Source organism: Glycine soja, chromosome 10 (genome assembly GCF_004193775.1).
Source record: "Glycine soja cultivar W05 chromosome 10, ASM419377v2, whole genome shotgun sequence".
Taxonomy (NCBI): Eukaryota; Viridiplantae; Streptophyta; class Magnoliopsida; order Fabales; family Fabaceae; genus Glycine; species Glycine soja.
The window spans coordinates 17440017-17460468 of NC_041011.1; the positions used below are offsets into that span (position 1 = coordinate 17440017).

Genomic DNA, 20452 nt, shown 5'->3' on the forward strand with positions numbered 1-20452 from the left:
CATGACTTTTTTGGTAACATAAGGAATTCCTTGTTCAACAGTGAGCTTGCCGAGAGCTTCAATTATATGGTCATGAAGTGATCTGTCAGGGGACTCAATCTGAGAGAATATGGATACCATTTCAGCTTCATAACCTGAACCATTCCTGCTTCCCATGTGTGAATTCATTCAACACCTATGGAATAAATCATTCTACATGTCAATTCTCTCTTCCTGATTGGCTCAACATTGGCCAATCAAAGTCTTGATACACAAATATAATTAATCTTATAGACGAAAAGGAAAATTTAATGAAGAGATAAACAATCCATTTAATCCTCATAATCTCAAGTTATTTTAGAACTAATTGCTGCTACTTTTTTTTTTGGCTTCTTGTGACATTTATAAAACCATGCATGGAGACATTTATAAAACAATCCATTTAATCCTCATAAGGAAAATTTTACCCTTAATTCTCGCAACAAAGTCCTAAATTATTTGATCCATTGAATTCTGTGCCTTCTCTGGCCTGAATTAAATTGTCCATACTCTACTGATGTTAGTATCAATGAGACAAACACAACCAAAACCATGCATGGAGTTAAGGTATACTATACTGATGTTAACAGGAATGATCTGTTTCTCAGATTCCTGAATCAAGGTTAATACCACTAAGCATTTGAGATATTGTTGACTATTGTTTCTCAGATTCATAAAGCTGAGCAAGTTTCTCTCTAATAACTAAAACATATGATAAAACAACAAGTTGGCATTTAGAGTAATTGAATTGAGTCAACCAACTGCTTGAACAACCATTGGGTGATGGTGCTTTGCTGTCCCAAATCAATGTCCTATATGCGTTAGATGCATGAAATTTGAGAAAATGAAATGAGTGATGAATTTTGCGGTACTCATTTGCAGATCATGGTTAGGACCAGAGGATTAGGTCGTGCCTTAGGTCAGGTCACTCGCAGAGGTGTGGGCAGAGGAGATCATGATGATTCCGATGATGCTCCACAGCGTCGACGACCTACTGCATCCGCACGGAGGCAGCGAGTCGCTGTGACTGCGGATCACGTCGATGAGCTAGTCATCCCTGACCCAGATGTTCAGGATGACCCGATGGAGGCACCAGCTGCTGTGGAGGACATTCCTGCGGACGCAGGCGCAGAGGCGGCTGAGGATCAGCCTCAGGGATTTCCGGGTGGTCCGAGCGACCCATCTGTGCTGACAGCGTATGCGGATCACTTTGCTTGCAGCGTATGGACGGGAGAGGTATTTATACTATTTATTTTTAGTTACTTGTAAATTATACTATTAGTTTTTCTTTAAATGATAATTTTAACAAATTTTGCGTTCCTTTTATACTTCAATTCAGGAGCGTCCTGAATTGAAGTTATCCTCTCATGGGAGGAAGGTCCACAGTTTAGGCAGCCCTGCCCTTGCCATTGAGGGACTTATTGCTGGTACAGGACTAAGTCCTCTGATCGCGTGTTCGGTAGACACTGACGATCGGGGACTTTTGTCTGCGTTTATGTAGCGGTGACACCGGGAGATGTCTAGTTTGTAGAAGATCTTTGGTGTTTTGATGATGATCAAAAAGCTTAGAAATCAAGTGATAAAAGTTAGAAATCAAGTGATCATCAATTCCAAAACATAGGGGGAGTAAACGCAAATTTTATATATATACATTGCTTGCTTGAATCTTGATTTCAAGACTTATATTGTCATCATCAAAAAGGGGGAGATTGTAGAAGCAAATGACTTTGATGTTTTGATGATGATCATGATGATTTGATGCAAATGATGCAAATGCGCTTTTCAAGATTAAATTCAAGACAATGATTCAAGAATACAAGACACAAACATTAAGATGATCACTAGTACATTAGGAAGGAAATTCCTAATTGATATAGCAAAAGGTTTGGCCAAGTAATGCAAGTTAAAAAGTGTTTTTCAAGAGATTTATTCTCTGGTAATCGATTACCAGAGGATGTAATCGATTACCAGTGGCCAAAAATGGTTTACAACAGCTACTAAATATTTGAATTCAAATTTTAGACTGTGTAATCGATTACACCATATTGGTAATCGATTACCAGCAGTTAATAAACGTTTTAATTCAAATATTAAAGCCTGTAATCGATTACACAATTATTGTAATCGATTACCAGAGGAGATTTTCAGAAAATAACTTTCAAGAGTCACATCTATTCAAATGGTTTATGAATGGCCATCAAAGGTCTATTGATATGTGACTTGGAAACACGAATAGAGAGAGAGTTTTTGATTGCCCAAAAAGTTTTATCCTCTCAAAAGATTAAGAGAGTTTTTCTAAATTGAAATGTCTTATCCTCTCAAAGATTCCTTGGTCAAACACTTGCATATTCAAATAAGGAATTGTGATTGATCTTCATTGTACAATCTGTCTCTTTCAAGAGAGATTTCTTCTTCTTTTCTTTTTACTTCTGAAAAAGGGTTAAGAGACCGAGGGTCTCTTGTTGTAAAGGATTCCTGAACACAAGGGAAGGGTTGTCCCTGTGTGATTCAGACTTTGTAAAAGGATTTTACAAAGAGAGTGGAAAATCTCAAGTGGGTTGCTTGAGGACTGGACGTAGGCACAGGAAGTGACCGAACCAGTATAAATCAAGTTTGCATTTCTCTCTTCCCTTAAACTTCTTTTATTTATTGCTATTTATCTTTTGCCTTTAAAGAAGTTTATTCTGAATTATCTTTTGAGTAATTCATGTTAATGGTGCATTGTTAATCTAAAAGGAGAGAGCGAAATTTTAAATTAGGGAATAGTTCTTGTTATCTTAATTCAACCCCCCCTTCTTAAGATAACTGAGGCCATTTGTCTAACATAGTTTCCATCTCCCAGTGGGTGAGCTCACCATCACATTGGACGACGTCTCCTCTCTTCTCCATCTTCCCGTTATAGGCGACTTTCACGCATTTGAGCCCTTGCACGTGGATGATGCGGTTCAGATGCTGGTGGACTTGTTGATGGTGTCTCTAGAGTCTGCTAGGGCTGAGACAGTCCAGTGTCGTGAACCGTACATACGCCTACAATGGGTACATGATATATATCAGCACCGATGCCAGGCAGGTCATTGGACAGCTACGACTCATGCATATCTTCTTCACCTACTGGGTTGCACTCTATTTGCTAACAAGAGTGCAACCAATGTCCATGTTGTCTACTTGGAGGCCCTTCGTGACCTCAGTATGACAGAGAGGTACGCTTGGGGAGTGGCTGCTTTGGTTCATATGTACGACTAGCTGAACGATGCATCCATGAGCCACAGTCAACAGCTTGGCGGTTACATCACACTGCTGCAGGTAACAAATATGTTTTTCATTCATTCAGTCTAAACAATGTTCAACTTTAAATTTTGTTACACTTTCATTATTAATGTTTATAATTTGAATGTTACATCTGTAGTGCTGGATTTACGAGCACTTTCCCTCGGTTGCGGAGTCCACCGCTGATTAGGACTATGACGAGGCTTCTCCGCGTGCGTGCAGGTGGATTGCGACAAAGAAGACCGTGAAGAGCATTCACACGCCATCATACAGGGAGCGCCTGGACCGACTCCGAATTCCGGATGTCTGTTGGATCCCGTATGGGGAGCATCGGGAGGTCCGGGACTTCCACGTCAGATCATGCTACTCCGGTCTCTTGCGTTGAGGGCCTGTTGCTGTTTATTACCGACCGGAGAGGGTCGTGCGGCAGTTTGGTTACACGCAGACCATTCCTGCTCCTCTTGTTGATTCATGGGTCTCGTATGATGATATACACGACAGGTGGATGCACTACGAGGATCATATCGTACCTACAGGTGAGGTGTGCGTTGTGCCAGGGGCGTGTTCCAGTGACTACATCGACTGGTTCTTCCGCATCTCTCATCCTTTCATGACACCAGGCCACGCAGTAGATCCTCTGCCTCATGGTCACGCCCCGCAGCCCCGAGTCGTCCCTCAGGCCCCGCAGACGGATATCCCTCGCGTGCCGGAGCCAAGAGCATCGTCGACATCTGCGGAGGAGCCCAGACATGTTCTGGTAAGTAATACTAATAATTTACGTCATTTACCTCAATATTTGCATAATAATTTGTGTAATTAGTTTGTTTTGTATGTAACAGGAAGTTTGTGATGACATTGCTGAGAGGTTGGAGCGCCATCTGAGTTTAGGGGTGGTCACGCCTGGCTCATCGACACATGAGGTGATCGAAGAATGCCTCAGATTAGTCAGGAGTGTGACACAGGACCATCTAGTATACGTTAGGTGTAGACGCAGGCGGCGCACTGATCAGGCGTAGTTTATGTACATATTTTACATTGATATTCCTTGTATATACAGATATTGTACATGAACTCATTTCATGAGTATTGTTGGTTTTATTTATTTTCATTACTAATGTTAGTTTTATTTTTTTTCATTGATTGTGTATTCTGTTGGACCTTGTGGCCTCAATAATCTTAAGAGGGATAGGCTTAGAATATAGAAGAAGCAACAACAATCAATTTAACAATGTTCTTTAAACATGCAAGACACAATTGATTGCAACAAAATAAATAAGATAAGGGAAGAGAGAATGCAAACACAGTTTTATACTGGTTCGGCCACAACCCGTGCCTACGTCCAGTACTCAAGCAACCCACTTGAGATTTCCACTATCTTTGTAAAATCCTTTACAAAGTCTGAACCACACAGGGACAACCCATCCCTTGTGTTCAGATGCTTTACAACAAGAGACTCACAGTCTCTTAACCAATCTCATTGAATAAGAAGAATAGAAGAAGAATTCTCTCTTCAAGAGAAGAATATTACAATGAAAATCATGTAAGAATCCTTATAGATTTTGCAAGTGTTTGGTCAAGGATTTCTTTTGAGAGAGCATTTGACAATGAAGTTCTTTTGGAATCTCTCTCATTGTCTTTTGAGAGGATAAGACATTTTGGACCAAAAATACTCTCTGTCTAAAATTCGTGCCCAAGTCACCTATTTATAGGCCTTTGATGACCATTCACAAATCTAATGAAAAGATGTGACTGTTGGCAGATTTTCTGAAAACTTTCCACTGGTAATCGATTACAATGTTTGTGTAATCGATTACACAGTTATAATTTGAAGGGTTATGACTTTTGAATTTGAATTTCCAAAGTTTCGTTGCTGGTAATCGATTACAGACATATGGTAATCGATTATATGTTGAAAATTCAAATTCAAAACCTTTTTCAACAGCTATTTCTCAACCCTGTCTTCTGGTAATCGATTACACTTCCTGGTAATCGATTACCAGAGCCTTGCATGTCTTGAAAGCACATTGTTTTAAGGCAAGGCTTGGTCTTTAGTGAATCTTGAAACAAGGCTTTGTTTGTTGAAGCAATCTTGAATTATTCTTGAAGCAAATGCTTATCATTTGAAGCAGCCTTGTTAGATTCTTCTTTGACATCATCAAAATCATGTATACATACATTCACATTCTCCCCCTTTTTGATGATGACAAACATGTGATTTCTTCTCGACACCATCAAAGCTTGCATGATTTACATCTCCCTCTTTCTCAAGCAAATTCTTCTTGATATCATCAAAATCTTCATGATTTACATTCTCCCCCTTTTTGATGATGACAACCACCTGTAGGTTAGGAGCAACAACAAAGAAAATATCTATTTGCATATAGTTTACTCCCCCTTGGTTTTACAATGATTGCTTATATGAGACAATTGAAGATTTCATATTTTTCATATATAAAAAGTTGTCTCATAAAACAATAGATAATTTTTCTTACTATTTTATCTTTTATCTTTCTCTCCCCCTTTGTCAACATCAAAAACAAATCATGAATAGAAAGGAGAAAGATGTTACCACTTGTTGCAATGTATGAGAATAAGAAAAGGCATTAAAACAATCATTCAATATTAATCAAGCAAAAACAAGTACAATAACACATCAATCAAACACAATCAAACACAATCAATCATCAAATATTTCAAATCAAATTAATTAAATTAACAATCAACTAACTATACACAATAATTTCTATTATTAAAAAAAAAATCAAAATTCAAAATTCAAAATTCAAAATTCAAATTTCAAATTTCAAATTTTTAAAATTTAAATTTTAAATTTTAAATTTTAAATTCCAACTTCCAATTTCAACTTTTAGTAACTTCCCCTTCCAACTTCCAACCTCCATTTTCAACTTTCAACTTCCAATAACTTTCATTTCCAACTTCCAACTTCCAGTAACTTCCACTTCCAACTTCCAACTTCCATTTTTAACTTTCAACTTCCAATAACTACTTCCAACTTCCAACTTCCAACTTTCAAATTTTAATTTCAAATTTCAAATTTTTATTTTCAATTTTCAAATTTAACTTTTCAAATTTCAATTTTCAATTTCAAATTTCAATTTCAAAATTTCCTTTTCTAAATTAAATAGTTTTCTTAAAACATGAAACTAATTTGAAAAGTTTAATAGATTCTTTAAAAACAATCAAAAACTCAATCAGGAACAAACATCAAAGACAATCAAACACACAATAAAAAATACAATCAATCAATCATCAAACACAGTCAATCAAATTCAATCACAATCATCAAGGACAGTCTAAACTCAAGTAGAAAGCAAGCATCAAAAGTAATCAATCAAAGACAAGTGACCTGTTGGTATCATTTGATATTACTTGTTGGGGTTGTTGATCAAGTGGCCTTTGTTTGTTGTCTCCATAAATCGCATATTCACTTTTCTTGGGGAGAAATGTGGCCTTCGTTTGTTGTCTCCATAAATCACATATTCATTTATCTTGGGGAGACATATGAATAAACTTTGATGCATGCCATGTGTTTGGAGAAATTGCTATCAATGTATCGACTTTGTTCTTCTCCATTTTCATAGTCTTTCATCATGATACCCAAACTTATGATTTTCTTCTCTGAATCACTTGAATAATTTATGACATTATCTTCCCAAGTGATATATCCTTTCTTTTCTTTCTTCTCTTTGAAATTCATCTTGTCGGATTTTTCCATTCTTCTTTTAAACACAGGACAATTGAATCTCATGTGCTCAAGTTGATCGCACTTAGCATTTTGGGGCTAAAGAGGAATCTTCTTCTTTCTTCTTTCATCATCATCTTCTTTCTTCTCTAGTTTTTTTTTTATATAGTTGCATTTCTCTCTACCATTGTAGGAATAAAGGAATCAAATTCAATGGCTTCCCATATCTTTAGATCTATGGCTTCTATAAAGATCTGCATTCGGGTTTTCCAATAATGATAACCCTCACCATTGAACATAAGAGCCTATTGATAGAATTTCCCTCAGAAAATGGAAATTTGGATGATGCCATATCTATTCTTGAAGTTTTTAAACTTTATACAAGAATCCTGCTCTGATACCACTTGTTGGACCTTGTGGCCTCAATAATCTTAAGAGGGATAGGCTTAGAATATAGAAGAAGCAACAACAATCAATTTAACAATGTTCTTTAAACATGCAAGACACAATTGATTGCAACAAAATAAATAAGATAAGGGAAGAGAGAATGCAAACACAGTTTTATACTGGTTCGGCCACAACCCGTGCCTACGTCCAGTACTCAAGCAACCCACTTGAGATTTCCACTATCTTTGTAAAATCCTTTACAAAGTCTGAACCACACAGGGACAACCCATCCCTTGTGTTCAGATGCTTTACAACAAGAGACTCACAGTCTCTTAACCAATCTCATTGAATAAGAAGAATAGAAGAAGAATTCTCTCTTCAAGAGAAGAATATTACAATGAAAATCATGTAAGAATCCTTATAGATTTTGCAAGTGTTTGGTCAAGGATTTCTTTTGAGAGAGCATTTGACAATGAAGTTCTTTTGGAATCTCTCTCATTGTCTTTTGAGAGGATAAGACATTTTGGACCAAAAATACTCTCTGTCTAAAATTCGTGCCCAAGTCACCTATTTATAGGCCTTTGATGACCATTCACAAATCTAATGAAAAGATGTGACTGTTGGCAGATTTTCTGAAAACTTTCCACTGGTAATCGATTACAATGTTTGTGTAATCGATTACACAGTTATAATTTGAAGGGTTATGACTTTTGAATTTGAATTTCCAAAGTTTCGTTGCTGGTAATCGATTACAGACATATGGTAATCGATTATATGTTGAAAATTCAAATTCAAAACCTTTTTCAACAGCTATTTCTCAACCCTGTCTTCTGGTAATCGATTACCAGAGCCTTGCATGTCTTGAAAGCACATTGTTTTAAGGCAAGGCTTGGTCTTTAGTGAATCTTGAAACAAGGCTTTGTTTGTTGAAGCAATCTTGAATTATTCTTGAAGCAAATGCTTATCATTTGAAGCAGCCTTGTTAGATTCTTCTTTGACATCATCAAAATCATGTATACATACATTCACATATTCCATTTGTGTCTATATACACGCGTGTTATTAAAATGGTCTAGTTAACTTAGTTTACCAACTAATAAAAAATAATTTAAAATATAACTTTAAATATAATTGAAATAAAGAAGTTGAAAAGGGTGTAAAAAAAAATAATTAACCAAAAAATGGACATCATTCGTTATCTAAGATCTTATATAACGTACTAATATTTTTAAATTCTCTTATAATTACAATTTTCCCACTTATACTAATGATCATGTAAAAAAATGTATTATAAAGTAGTTAGTATTTTAATTTTTTATATAATACTAATTATTTTTTTTATATTCTTTATAATATTAATAATGATATGATTAATTCTTTATAACATTATCTTTTATGTATTTATTGATTTTTATTAATATGTATAAAATAACCTTAAACGATAATTATAATGGGATTGAGTAAGTATTTTAATATCATCTTCTATACAAATTTATTCTAAAAAAATATATTAAAAAATTAATTATTTATAATAAATCAATATTTATAAATATATTATAATTAATAAAATAAAAAATAGATTTAATTATATTATAAACAAATATGTTTTATTTTAAAGTATATTATAATTATTTTTCCTCTTACGGATCAAATTGATCCGTTAGAGACTTACGGATCAACTTACGGATCAAGTTGATCCGTAGGAGGAAAACTAAGTAAGGGCAATTTTGCCATTTTTTAAGAATGCTGGGTGCACCTAGCAACACTCCTAACAATTTACCCCAATACCTCTGAGTTCCACTCAAGGCCCAAAACATAAGTCCAAACACACAAACAACAGCATAACATGAAACATTTACATTAATTATATTTTTTATAAACATAAAATCAAGTTAACTTCCCTTGCAATTTAATTAAAAACAATTAATCACGAGTTAGGAAAAACATCGGTGTTACAGTAATAGTTCAAATTAAACTTTGTCTCTTTTCAAATAAACAAAATGAAAAATAAAAGAACAAAACTAAAAGCAAATAAGAAAAAATGTTTTTGGCTTGATGGGTTATACTTGCTACCTATTTGTTGGTGTAATAGATAAATCAAAGTCACGTATTTGTTTCTCATAAATAAATGCGTTTTTGGTGAATTTTATGTTTCTTTTTTGTAATTTTAGTCTGTTAATTTTTTTTATAATTAATTTTTTTTAAATATATGTTTTGTTATTTAATATTAAAACAATCTAATCTCTTTATAATTTATTTTTATTTTGGCTTAAATATGTTTTTGGTCTATGTAATATATATTTTTTGGTTCTTATAAACTTTTTTTTGCAAAATGGTCCTTGTAATATTTTTTTGTTTAGGTCCTTCTTATTTTATTTTAGTTTCTGTCCTTTTAATACTATGTCATTTGCTTTTAGTTTCTGTGAATTATTTTTGGAAGGGGCCATTTTGAAAATAAATAATTTTATAAGGATCAAAACAAAATATATATATATATATATATATATATATATATATATATTACAGGGACAAAAAATAAATTTAAGATTTTTTTTTATTTTTTTTATTTTGTATATTTTAATTATTTAAAAATTTCTAATAAATTGTTTATTCTATTAAATTAATAAAAAATAGTTCAATAATAATAACTATAGCAGGGTTTTGATAAAGTAGTCGCTACACCCGATCAGATAATAAACCTTGAAAAGTACACATATGAACTTGTAACTCTTTCTTTAAAATAAAAATTTCGATACAAGGTCAAATATTTTGTGATTCTATTGGATGCCTCAAATATATAGAGACCAACAACCTAACATGGGATAATAAATGTTAGAAAAGCTTCACTTTAATGTGAGACTTTTTTTTTTTTGTTACTTCTAATTAATGTGAGATTTGAAGGCAATTTTTTTTTCTTTTCTCTTTCTTGTTGTTAGGAATTATAAAACTTAATAGATTTCACAATGGAAGAAAACTATCTATTTTTAGCTTTTCTTTTGACTTGGAAATTCTTAAGAATTAGAAAAAAGTACTATTTTTTAAAAAATATTTTGATTTATTTGTAATATATATATATATATATATATATATATATATATATATATATATATATATATATATATATATTATATCAAATTTGTTGTTCATTGTGAAATACACACGAACTCAAAGTTACATGACGAGTGAGAAATATGTTAGTTGGACCCAACACTGACCAAGCTGCAGGTTGTGTTGTAAACTTGTAATGTTGTCAAACATTTGTGTTTTTGGCAAAATATGACATAATTTCATTTTAATGAGACAAATTGTTGATATGAGCGTGAGCCCAACTACAATTCCTTAATACTATCACCATGCTTAGATCTATGATAAACAACCTTGACATGCATCATCAAAAGTAACTATTAATTATTCTTACGTCAAAAGTGATGTGAATTTTATAGAAGCACAGATCATGGCAACAGTTCCATACATGCTACCCACATCATGTATAGGTGTCTGTGTTGTAGAAGAAGAAACGTCTTATTTTTCACAAAACCAATTTGAGAAGAGCATGATAGGTTATAAATATAATATATAATATATAACACATAATATATATAATTAATATACCAAGCTTAGTTAACATTTTGATAAATTTTGCATTTTTTTATTAGTTCATGATAAGCTTTACTACACACACATTGAGTGCAAGTAAAATAGAGTCATTCATGCTGCTATTGATAATTGATATATATATATATATATATATATATATATATATATATATATATATATATAAATATATAAAGGGCCAAAATATTTATAATATAATATTTAGCTTGAATTCCGAAACTTAATGCTTGTATGTAGACACCATAATTATCTCTTAATCACACAATTTATTTATCTTGCTTGCAGTTTATTACAATGAGAGAGAATAAACCTTAATGCAAAATGAGCTCTACCCCACTCATTGTATTTGTTCCAAAAGACCCCACCCTGCCTCACTTGCATTCTTTTTCTCTGTTTAGATAGATCATCAAATTCCCCTTTCCCAAGATTGTTTCTCATCGTCAAAAAGTTTTCAACCTTGCTTAATTGCTTCTTGTAGCCCATTGATATACATTTGTAAACACACCTTCAAACAACCCCATCCTTGATAACCGATTATCACCTCCACCATTGGTCATGGCTACCTGAGCTAATTACGGCCCCTCTCTTATTCATATTCGTAGCCCCTACCATAGTTCACAAACAAAACCCCATTTATCATTTTTTATACTCACCAAGGGTAATGGTTGTCTAACTCATTTGCATTTGTTCTCTAATTCACATATGTAGAAATGAGGTTCTAACCATTAGCCAATTTCCTAAAATCATCATCCCTATAGAATATGATAGCAAATAGGTTCCATTTGTCTTAACTATGGGAGGCTTGAAGGGCTCTAAGATAACACTAGTGAGAAAGGAAGATTGCATTCCATTTAGTATATATTTCAAAGGGTTGAAGGGTTCTAAATTAGCACTGGTGAGACAAAAAGTTCTTTTTTTTAATATTTATGAATTTCTTTTATTCATAAAAGTGCATGATTTGTTCATTGTTTTTGTATTCTTTTTTGCGAAAATATTTTATTTCAAAACAGGGCATAACTTTAACACATATCACTATCAATTGAACGCAATATGCATGCCTAACGTGGTCCACAGTCACAAATTTTAAACATGAAGAGGAGTTACAATTTGCATTTTAAACCCTGTGAAGAAGAAGACAATCACTTGGAGGATCTACGGCACATTTGTGGCTATACAACCGATTGCATAGTTATAATTTTCTTCTTAAGCGGTAATTAACAATCTCTTCATTAAAACTTTTTATTCTTTTAGTTTGTACACATATGTTATGAATGTGATGAAATTCAACAAACTCCCTTTAGCAATTATGCTCATGGATAATACATCACTTTTATTAATAGTAATCCCAAATTGGCAAACGAGATAGTTAGATTAAAGGAGTGCATGAGATGTTTTCTATCAAATGAGGGATTCAAGTTATATCTATTCAAGATATGCTCTGCCTGTATCGATTTAATTTTAATTCAACTAGATATAAACCTATGTATTATGTAGGTATCTTAATTTTTTTAATGAATTACATTAATAACAATAAAATACATTAAAAAAATAAAAGCTGCATGGAAATAATTATCTTTTTACTTAGAACATAAAAAAATTGGTTTAATGGTATTTAGAAAAATAATATATGAAATTTGTGTGATAACCTTATTGCAGTAAAAAAAATGGTTGATTATACTTGCGTTCAATACTTCTAAATCTTTTTTTTTCTTTTTTTTCCACTATATCTATATTTATTATCACCAATGTTTAAGTATCCTAACTATTAATAATTTGTATACATCAAATAAAGTAAAGAAAAGATTGTGACTTCTAGTCCTCATATATGTTGGTCACTCAAGAGCTATGAAAGAGATAAATCAAAGAGAATGATTTATATGAAGACAGCTCATGAAAGAAAACTGGTAAATGAGATTAAAGTATAAACTAACTTGACAACTAAGATATCAATTTCAAAGCTTGCGCTTTTATAAATTATATATTAGATATTTCATCTCCTGGTTTTTATACAAATTTCATGTTGCTATTTAGTTTTGATGTTCAACATACTCAATTGCAGCTGAAGATCGATCAACAATGCCACACTCATATACTTATCCAATGTCAAGAAGTCTGGGTTTAGAAGGAAACAATTGCTTTATTTGAAGATAAATTAATCCTTCACTGCAAACATAGGTAAGTAAAAGCTTTATTTTTTTATAACATTGCACCACACTATCTTAATATATATGATGTAATAACACATAATATATTGTTAGTTATTGTGTCATATATGTTTTAAATATTTAGTTGCTAGTTTTAAACACATTTATATTTCCATTCTCCTAATCTCATGTATTCACATGTTTATCTTTCGTGTCAAAGTGGGGATGATTGTAGATCAAATTCTTTCATGATGTTCTCTTTGACTGTTTCTAGTTTTCATTGGTGTTGGTTGATCAACATTCAACTACTAAACATTGGGAAGAAAGGTGGTGAACTTTTGTAAGCAAATTTCGTTGAGAGGAACTAGTCGTTCTCAGGAATGTTGCCCCTTTTGATGTTATTTTCTAGCATAAGGTACTGTTTATTTTCTTGCATAATTGCACTGTTTAATGACTTTGGTGAAACTTGGATGAAGTTTTCCTTGGTTTACAAGTTGTGATAGATATTGAATTCATAATGATTGAAGGGATCATATTATCTTATGCTTTCAGGAATGCTTTCTCAAGTGATGAATTAGGCTTGGAAATACTGAATATTTCGCTCCCTACTACGCTGGCTTTGGCAGCAGATCCTATTGCTTCTCTAATTGATACTGCATTCATTGGCCACATAGGTTTGTTTTCATTTTTCTAGAAAACTGGTAGATTGATACACTAACCTTGTGAATTGTGAAGTAAAGCTATCTGTTTGGGGATTGTCGTATTTCATATGCACAAGTTGTGTCTAAGGTCCAATTTTAAGCTTACAATAAGATATTGGTTGGGAACTTGAGCTTCTGAAGTGTCATATTTGAAAAAACATTTTGGTAGGAACATTATGAATGCTGCAACTATGTGAAGGTCGTACCGCAAACACTTTCACCAGACATAATTTGAAGTGAAATCTAGAAAGTAGGACATGTCCTGGAGATTGAGGGGCATATATATAGAAGCGAAACGTTGAATGATTTATATTTATCATTCTGGTAATCTGGTATACATGGTTATACATGTAACAACGTACTTAACTATGTTTCTTATCTTAATATCTTTCTCTCTCTCTCTATCGTTTAAAGTTTTATAAATAATTAAAGGGATGTAACAACAATAACAACCAAAGCCTTATCCCATTAGGGATGAAACAATGCTAAATATTTCCCATGAACTGCTAGATCTATTGTGTATGCTGTAAGACGCCCTCTTTCATAATGTTTTTGCGACTTACCGGTCATTAGCTTGTGATTGAACTGCATTTAGTTATATTATAAAATATTATTTTGTAGGTCCTGTGGAGCTTGCTGCTGTGGGAGTCTCAATTGCTATTTTCAATCAAATCTCAAAAATTACAATAATTCCACTAGTCAGTGTCACAACCTCTTTGGTTGCTGAGGAAGATGCTGTTGATGAACAAAATCAACAGTCAGAAAGAGAAATGTTGATGAAGGTCTCTAATGAGGATGTAAAGTTGGATGTACATGACCATGCAGAGAAAGCTGGTATATATTTTTTTTTCCAAGGATAGAAACAAAAAAACTTTAAAATCTCTCAATTTGTATTGTACACTTCATTCCTTTGAGTGGAATACTTTTAGCTCAGATAACCTTCGACACAATTCTCTTTCAATGCGAAAGCTTTTCTGGTTTACTCTATAAGCATTAATTTTAATTTTGATTTACATTTTGAAGGCAACTCTTCATCAGCAAATGTTGGCAGAGTAGCTAAACTTGACCATGACAAAAGCTATATTCCATCAGCATCATCAGGAATAGTTATTGGTGGTTTGCTTGGGGTCTTACAAGCTCTCTTTCTCATTTTTACAGCTAAACCAATGTTGAGTTACATGGGCGTTGATTCAGTGAGTACTTTCTTGAAAAACCATGAAATGGATGTTAACTTCAATAGGAGATTAAATCCATCTTTCACATCACATGGGCTGATTTAATAATGTGTTAATGGTGTTTTTAGCCCCTGAAAAATGAGTCATTTTGGTTTTAGTCCACGACTTTCAAAACCATAAGTTTTCATCCCCTACAGTGTTAGTTTTATGGAATAAAGTTTGGGTATTTCAAAAATATTGGGATGAAAAATTATGGTTTTAAAAGTCAGGAACTAAAACCAAGGATGACTCATTTTCCAGAATCTGAAAATACCATTAACCCTTTAATAATTGTTTGAAGGTAACTTTATCTAATTCTCCTCTCTAAATTACTTTGGTAATTCATCTCATACTTTTAGAAAGAACAATAGTTATTTTGAATTTTGGATTTTTACCTATTTGACATTTGAAGTCTTTTTCCTTTTAGCTACCTTGCTATTCTCTGTAAAATGACTGCCAATATTATTTTTCGTGCAGAATTCTCCTATGTTTAAACCAGCACAACAATACTTGACATTGAGGTCATTTGGTGCACCAGCAGTTATTATTTCTATGGCAATTCAAGGAGTTTTTCGTGGAATCAAAGATACAAAAACTCCTTTATATGCTACAGGTACACCATGCCAGTCTTTATATTGTATCAGTATCTCTATCCAGTTTATTATGATGATACTAGATCAGTGTTAATTGGTAGTTAATAATTTGATTTCCATTTAGAGAAACTCATTTACTTCAGGGTACTGATTTTAACATAATCTCCTAAACTAAAAACAATATGTTCTGCTTATGGATAAAAGATCACATGTACCGCAACATAAGAGAATGTCAAGGGGAAGCTTAAGATTATTATCAGATAATCACTTGTCGAGTTTATATTTATGGACGGATATCCAATTGGTTGTCCACATCCCAATCAACAACAATGATGCAATGAAAAAAAATGTTTACATGAAAAGTTGGTTTTATGTTGTTTAAGTAAAACTTAAATATAATTTTGATCCTTAATAAATAATTGATTTTTATGGCTACTTTAATAAACTTTTTGTTTTGCAGTTGAGTCTCTACTAAAAGAACAATTTTATTTTTATCTTCAACATTTTTTTTAATCCCTAATAAATTAATATATTTTGTTTTTACTTCCTTATAAAATTTTTTTCATTTGTTATTGGTAGGGACTAAAACAAAATTCGCTAATTTATCAGGGAACAAACACAAAATTCACTTATTTATAGAAGACTAAAACAAAATATCAAGAACCAAAAATAAAATTATTATTTTATTAGAGATTCAATGCAATGTCAAATTTTATTAGGGAACAAACGTACAAATTTAATATTTATCAAGGATCAAATATATATTTAATATGAAAGGATCTAATTGGCATTTGGTATATTCTGGATGTTGTTTAATGTGTATCAATTCAAATTTCTTGAATCAAATCTAGATACAGTTTAGTGGATATATGAAGTAGACCCTATTCCCATTCAGTAACTTGTGCAAGTTTAATTGCAGTAATGGGAGATGTAACAAATATTATTTTAGATCCATTACTTATGTTTGTACTGCGGTTGGGAGTCAATGGGGCAGCTATTTCCCACATTATCTCCCAGTAAGTTCACCTTTGGTATTCATTTATGATTCTGGATATCATCACATACATTATATTCCAGCTGAAGTTGCGTTTAACTCTTGTTTCTCATTTCACCTGCGATATGATTTAACAGGTACTTGATAGCCATAATGCTATTGTGGAGTTTAATGAAACAAGTTGTTCTTCTTCCTCCAAGTATCCAAGACTTTCGATTTGGGAAGATTCTGAAAAATGGTTATAATTTCTATCTATGCCTTTTGTACTTTTAGAATATCATGCTTCCTAATTTCTTATAATTAAAAATCTGAACCTACCATGCTTTTTTTTTTGTCTAGAGAGGCTTTAAAAATTTGACCTACAACTGAACTTGCTTCCTAATTTCTTATAATTAAACTTGTTGCACATACCCTTGTCTATCAGATAACAATTTTCTTGAAGATTTTTTTATTTTAGTCTTCATTTCAGTTGCATACTTCAGAAACTTATTTGACGGTTTTTGTTGAAAAAATAATTCTTTTCTAGAATGATCCTTTTCTTGAAAAAATAATCAAAAAGCTAATAGAGGTATTAATTAGCAAAGTAGAGAGGATCGTGCATCACCTCCTATCACCATTAAATATAAATAGTCAAGATAAATGCAAGAGTCATAAATCTTTGGGATGTGTGATCTGAACCTGAACAATTTCCTTTCCTTTTGTCATAACTTTCAGGACAAGAGGATTGTGTTCTGGGGTTCTATAACTTTCTTTTTCCCACTGCATGAAGTTGATCAATATCTTGTAGTCTTATCTAATTATGTTTGATACATTCTTAAGGACAAATTTCTAACTTTGTTTTCTTCCTTTTGTTGTAGGGTTTCTGTTATTGATTAAAGTTGCATCTGCGACTTTCTGTGTGACCTTGTCAACATCCCTAGCAGCAAGGAAAGGATCAACAACAATGGCTGCATTTCAAATCTGCTTACAGATTTGGATGGCGACCTCTTTGCTTGCTGATGGATTGGCTGTTGCGGCACAAGTAAGAAATTGATTCTTGATCAAAATATAACTTTTTCAACCTACATGGTTGGAATGAAGAATTTCTATTTGTTGTCAAGTGAAAATATTTTTTAATATATGGATGACCTAATGCATGAAACTTCTACCTGGTTAAATCTGGGGAGGGTAGATGTGTGCAGCTGTAATCCTGCAAGCAACTAGCAAAATAAATACAATCAGTGCATCTATGGAGTATGGCATAATGTCATCTATGAACCTTGGAAAGGAAACAAAATAGACTTAGCAACTAAGTCACGTTCTGGATTTATTAGTTTGTTTTCATTCCAACACCATTTTTTTGCCAATGGCTTGTTTGAATAAATCCATAAATATATTTTAATAGTTTGAAACAAATACAGAGGGAAAACATCCACAAAAGAAAAGAAGTTAAGGAAACCAATAAATTTTCCAAAATAAATACCCTGCTATAGTTAATTATATAAAAAGAGAAGTACAATATTATCAGGGGGATCAAGGATGTTGGGTCTAACATCTAAGGTGTACTACGTTAATGGACTTATCAGTTATTGCAAACTATTATCAAGTATAATCAGAAATTTTTTTTGCCTAGTTACGACATGTTTCAAATCCTAACTTGGCATGGATAGAAAGACACTATGACACTGCCTATTGGATCTTCTGTACCATAATTGTCTGTCTGTTTAACGCATATACAAAATTCTTAAGTGATTGCATTTATTAAGTTTCTACATGCTCCTGTGTTGCATTTGCCTCAAAATCATCATTAGTTGCTCGCATTCCCATGTTCTGCTTGTGATAACTATGATCTTTCATGTATCAATCTTCACTTGACATGATTCTATTTACTCAAAATATGATCCTTTTATACTTTCAAGCCAATATAGACCATTGTGAAAGACTCTTTTCAGGCTATTATTGCAAGTGCATTTGCAAGAGATGATTACAAAAAGGTTATTGCATCTGCCTCACGTGTGCTGCAGGTATTTCAACTTGTTACTCTAATATTCTTTATTTAGCTATTCATGCTTTTAATTCACCTGTCTTGAACAATTTCATTGTGCAGCTTGGATTGATTCTTGGGCTGGTGCTCTCAGTCCTTCTTTTAAGTCTACTACCATTTGCTTCTAGGTTATTTACTAATGACATTAATGTTCTGCAACTTATCAGTATTGGCATTCCAGTAAGTAATATCCTTATGATTTAAAATAATAATACTCTCTCTTTGCAATATATTAGTTTCCAAAATTAGAAAAGCTGATATGTTTTCCTCTCTTTTACTTGTTGAACACTTGGCTAGTATGTTGCTGCCACTCAACCCATCAACGCCCTGGCATTTGTTTTTGATGGAGTCAACTATGGAGCTTCAGATTTCACATATTCTGCTTACTCAATGGTAAGTTAAGAAAATTGTTCTTCTGTATACTCAAAGCAAGTATCTGAGATTGTGTTCATAATTCATGAAAGATGGTCAACCTTTGGCTTTGCCATTGAGAACAAAGGGGAAAAAAACCCCAACCCTCCTTAACCCTCTATGAATCAGTTTATTTCTCCCTCATGGCATATGCACTTGCTGTTACTCCCAGATTATGGTAGCATTGGTGAGCATATTGAGTTTATATATGCTGTCCTCAAGCCTTGGCTTTACCGGTATCTGGATTGCGTTGTTGATTTACATGACTCTAAGGATATTTGCAGGCTTTTGGAGGTAACTTCTTTTACTACACTGTCTAAACATAAAAGATTACCTGCTAAGCAATACTTTAGGAGATATATTTCCTTCAATTCTTATGTGACCACAGTTCCTTTCAAATAAAACGTATATTCAATAAATATAACCATAACAAATTATGGAACCATGTGTATGACAGATGAATGATGATCAAAAGATGTAACAGTTTTTATGAACTTCGGTTTGCAGGATTGGTACTGGATCAGGGCCTTGGAGCTTCCTTAAGGAAAACAGTGTTGAGCTTCAGTAGTAACAGCCTTTACTAAACCAATGAGAGTTTTGGTATTCTGATTCTCATGTGCGCAACACAAGCCACATTGAAGAGAATACTCCCATCATGGAGTACTAGTACTACCACCAGTGCTTGCTCCCTTTGTGGGTAAGGGTTGCTCTATTAAAATGATTGTTTTTTATTTGAAGTGATTCTTATACTCACATATACATGTATATATGTAAGAGCAAAAAAAAAAAAAAAAGACGAAGTTTGTACAGAGATGAAATTTTATGTAAGCAAAAATATTCTGCATTTTTTTGTTGAATATAAATGTTTTTGTTTTCAACTGGAGGACCTTGAACATCTCTCTAAGTGGTTGATGGATCAGAATGCAAATTAAGTTGTGTTGATCTCATGCTTTGGACTAAATAAGAGATCAAGGGACCCAAGGATCGATAGTTTGTAATGAAATAATTATTTCATTGAACAAAATGATTTTGTTATAAATATTCCAAGAATTCTGCATCTCGAGTTTCTTGAAAGTGAAGGAAATATTGAACTTAGGTGTCTGACCTTTCTAAATAATGACATGAAGTAGATTTACAAAAGGTTTTGTTCCTCCTAAATATTGATGACATTCTTAATTAGCACATCAATGTCATTATACTGTCTATAATCTAATGCTATTACTCATTCATTTCAAATTGGAGTCATAAACATTAAATATCAAATCCAGTTGCGGGCCTAATTGACATGATTCTATTTGTTTAAAAAAAAAGTATAAAAAAAAGCTTCAGAATAAGATAATAAATAGTTATTTGAAGCAATAATACTGCACGATTAATCTTTA

The 20452-nt window shown here is 32.7% G+C and overlaps 2 protein-coding genes across 2 annotated transcripts; both read left to right on the top strand.

Moving 5' to 3' along the window:
• The first annotated feature begins 867 nt into the window (after positions 1-867).
• LOC114371480 lies at positions 868-4301 on the top strand. The gene is made up of 6 exons (XM_028328903.1): positions 868-1254; positions 1358-1445; positions 2861-3218; positions 3425-3507; positions 3672-4042; positions 4125-4301. Exons 1-6 carry the CDS (start codon positions 868-870, stop codon positions 4299-4301), a joined length of 1464 nt encoding a protein of 487 aa, XP_028184704.1.
• Positions 4302-13514: 9213 nt separating this feature from the next.
• LOC114369362 (protein DETOXIFICATION 42-like) lies at positions 13515-20038 on the top strand. The gene is made up of 13 exons (XM_028326581.1): positions 13515-13549; positions 13687-13808; positions 14457-14669; positions 14859-15028; positions 15527-15662; positions 16562-16658; positions 16774-16874; positions 17494-17657; positions 18568-18639; positions 18723-18839; positions 18957-19052; positions 19243-19364; positions 19578-20038. The coding sequence occupies exons 1-13, from the start codon at positions 13515-13517 to the stop codon at positions 19636-19638; spliced, it is 1506 nt and encodes a 501-aa protein (XP_028182382.1). The 3' UTR covers positions 19639-20038.
• The last annotated feature ends 414 nt before the right edge of the window (positions 20039-20452 follow it).

Bases quoted from the DNA above. Each gene is read 5' to 3' on its own strand.
- LOC114369362 (XM_028326581.1), top strand. From the start codon at position 13,515: ATGTTGCCCCTTTTGATGTTATTTTCTAGCATAAG. The intron at 14,670-14,858 runs GTATATATTTTT...TACATTTTGAAG, and splicing joins TGACCATGCAGAGAAAGCTG to GCAACTCTTCATCAGCAAAT. The intron at 18,640-18,722 runs GTATTTCAACTT...TTCATTGTGCAG, and splicing joins CTGCCTCACGTGTGCTGCAG to CTTGGATTGATTCTTGGGCT.
- LOC114371480 (XM_028328903.1), top strand. From the start codon at position 868: ATGAGTGATGAATTTTGCGGTACTCATTTGCAGATCATGGTTAGGACC. The intron at 1,255-1,357 runs GTATTTATACTA...ACTTCAATTCAG, and splicing joins GCAGCGTATGGACGGGAGAG to GAGCGTCCTGAATTGAAGTT. The intron at 4,043-4,124 runs GTAAGTAATACT...TGTATGTAACAG, and splicing joins AGGAGCCCAGACATGTTCTG to GAAGTTTGTGATGACATTGC.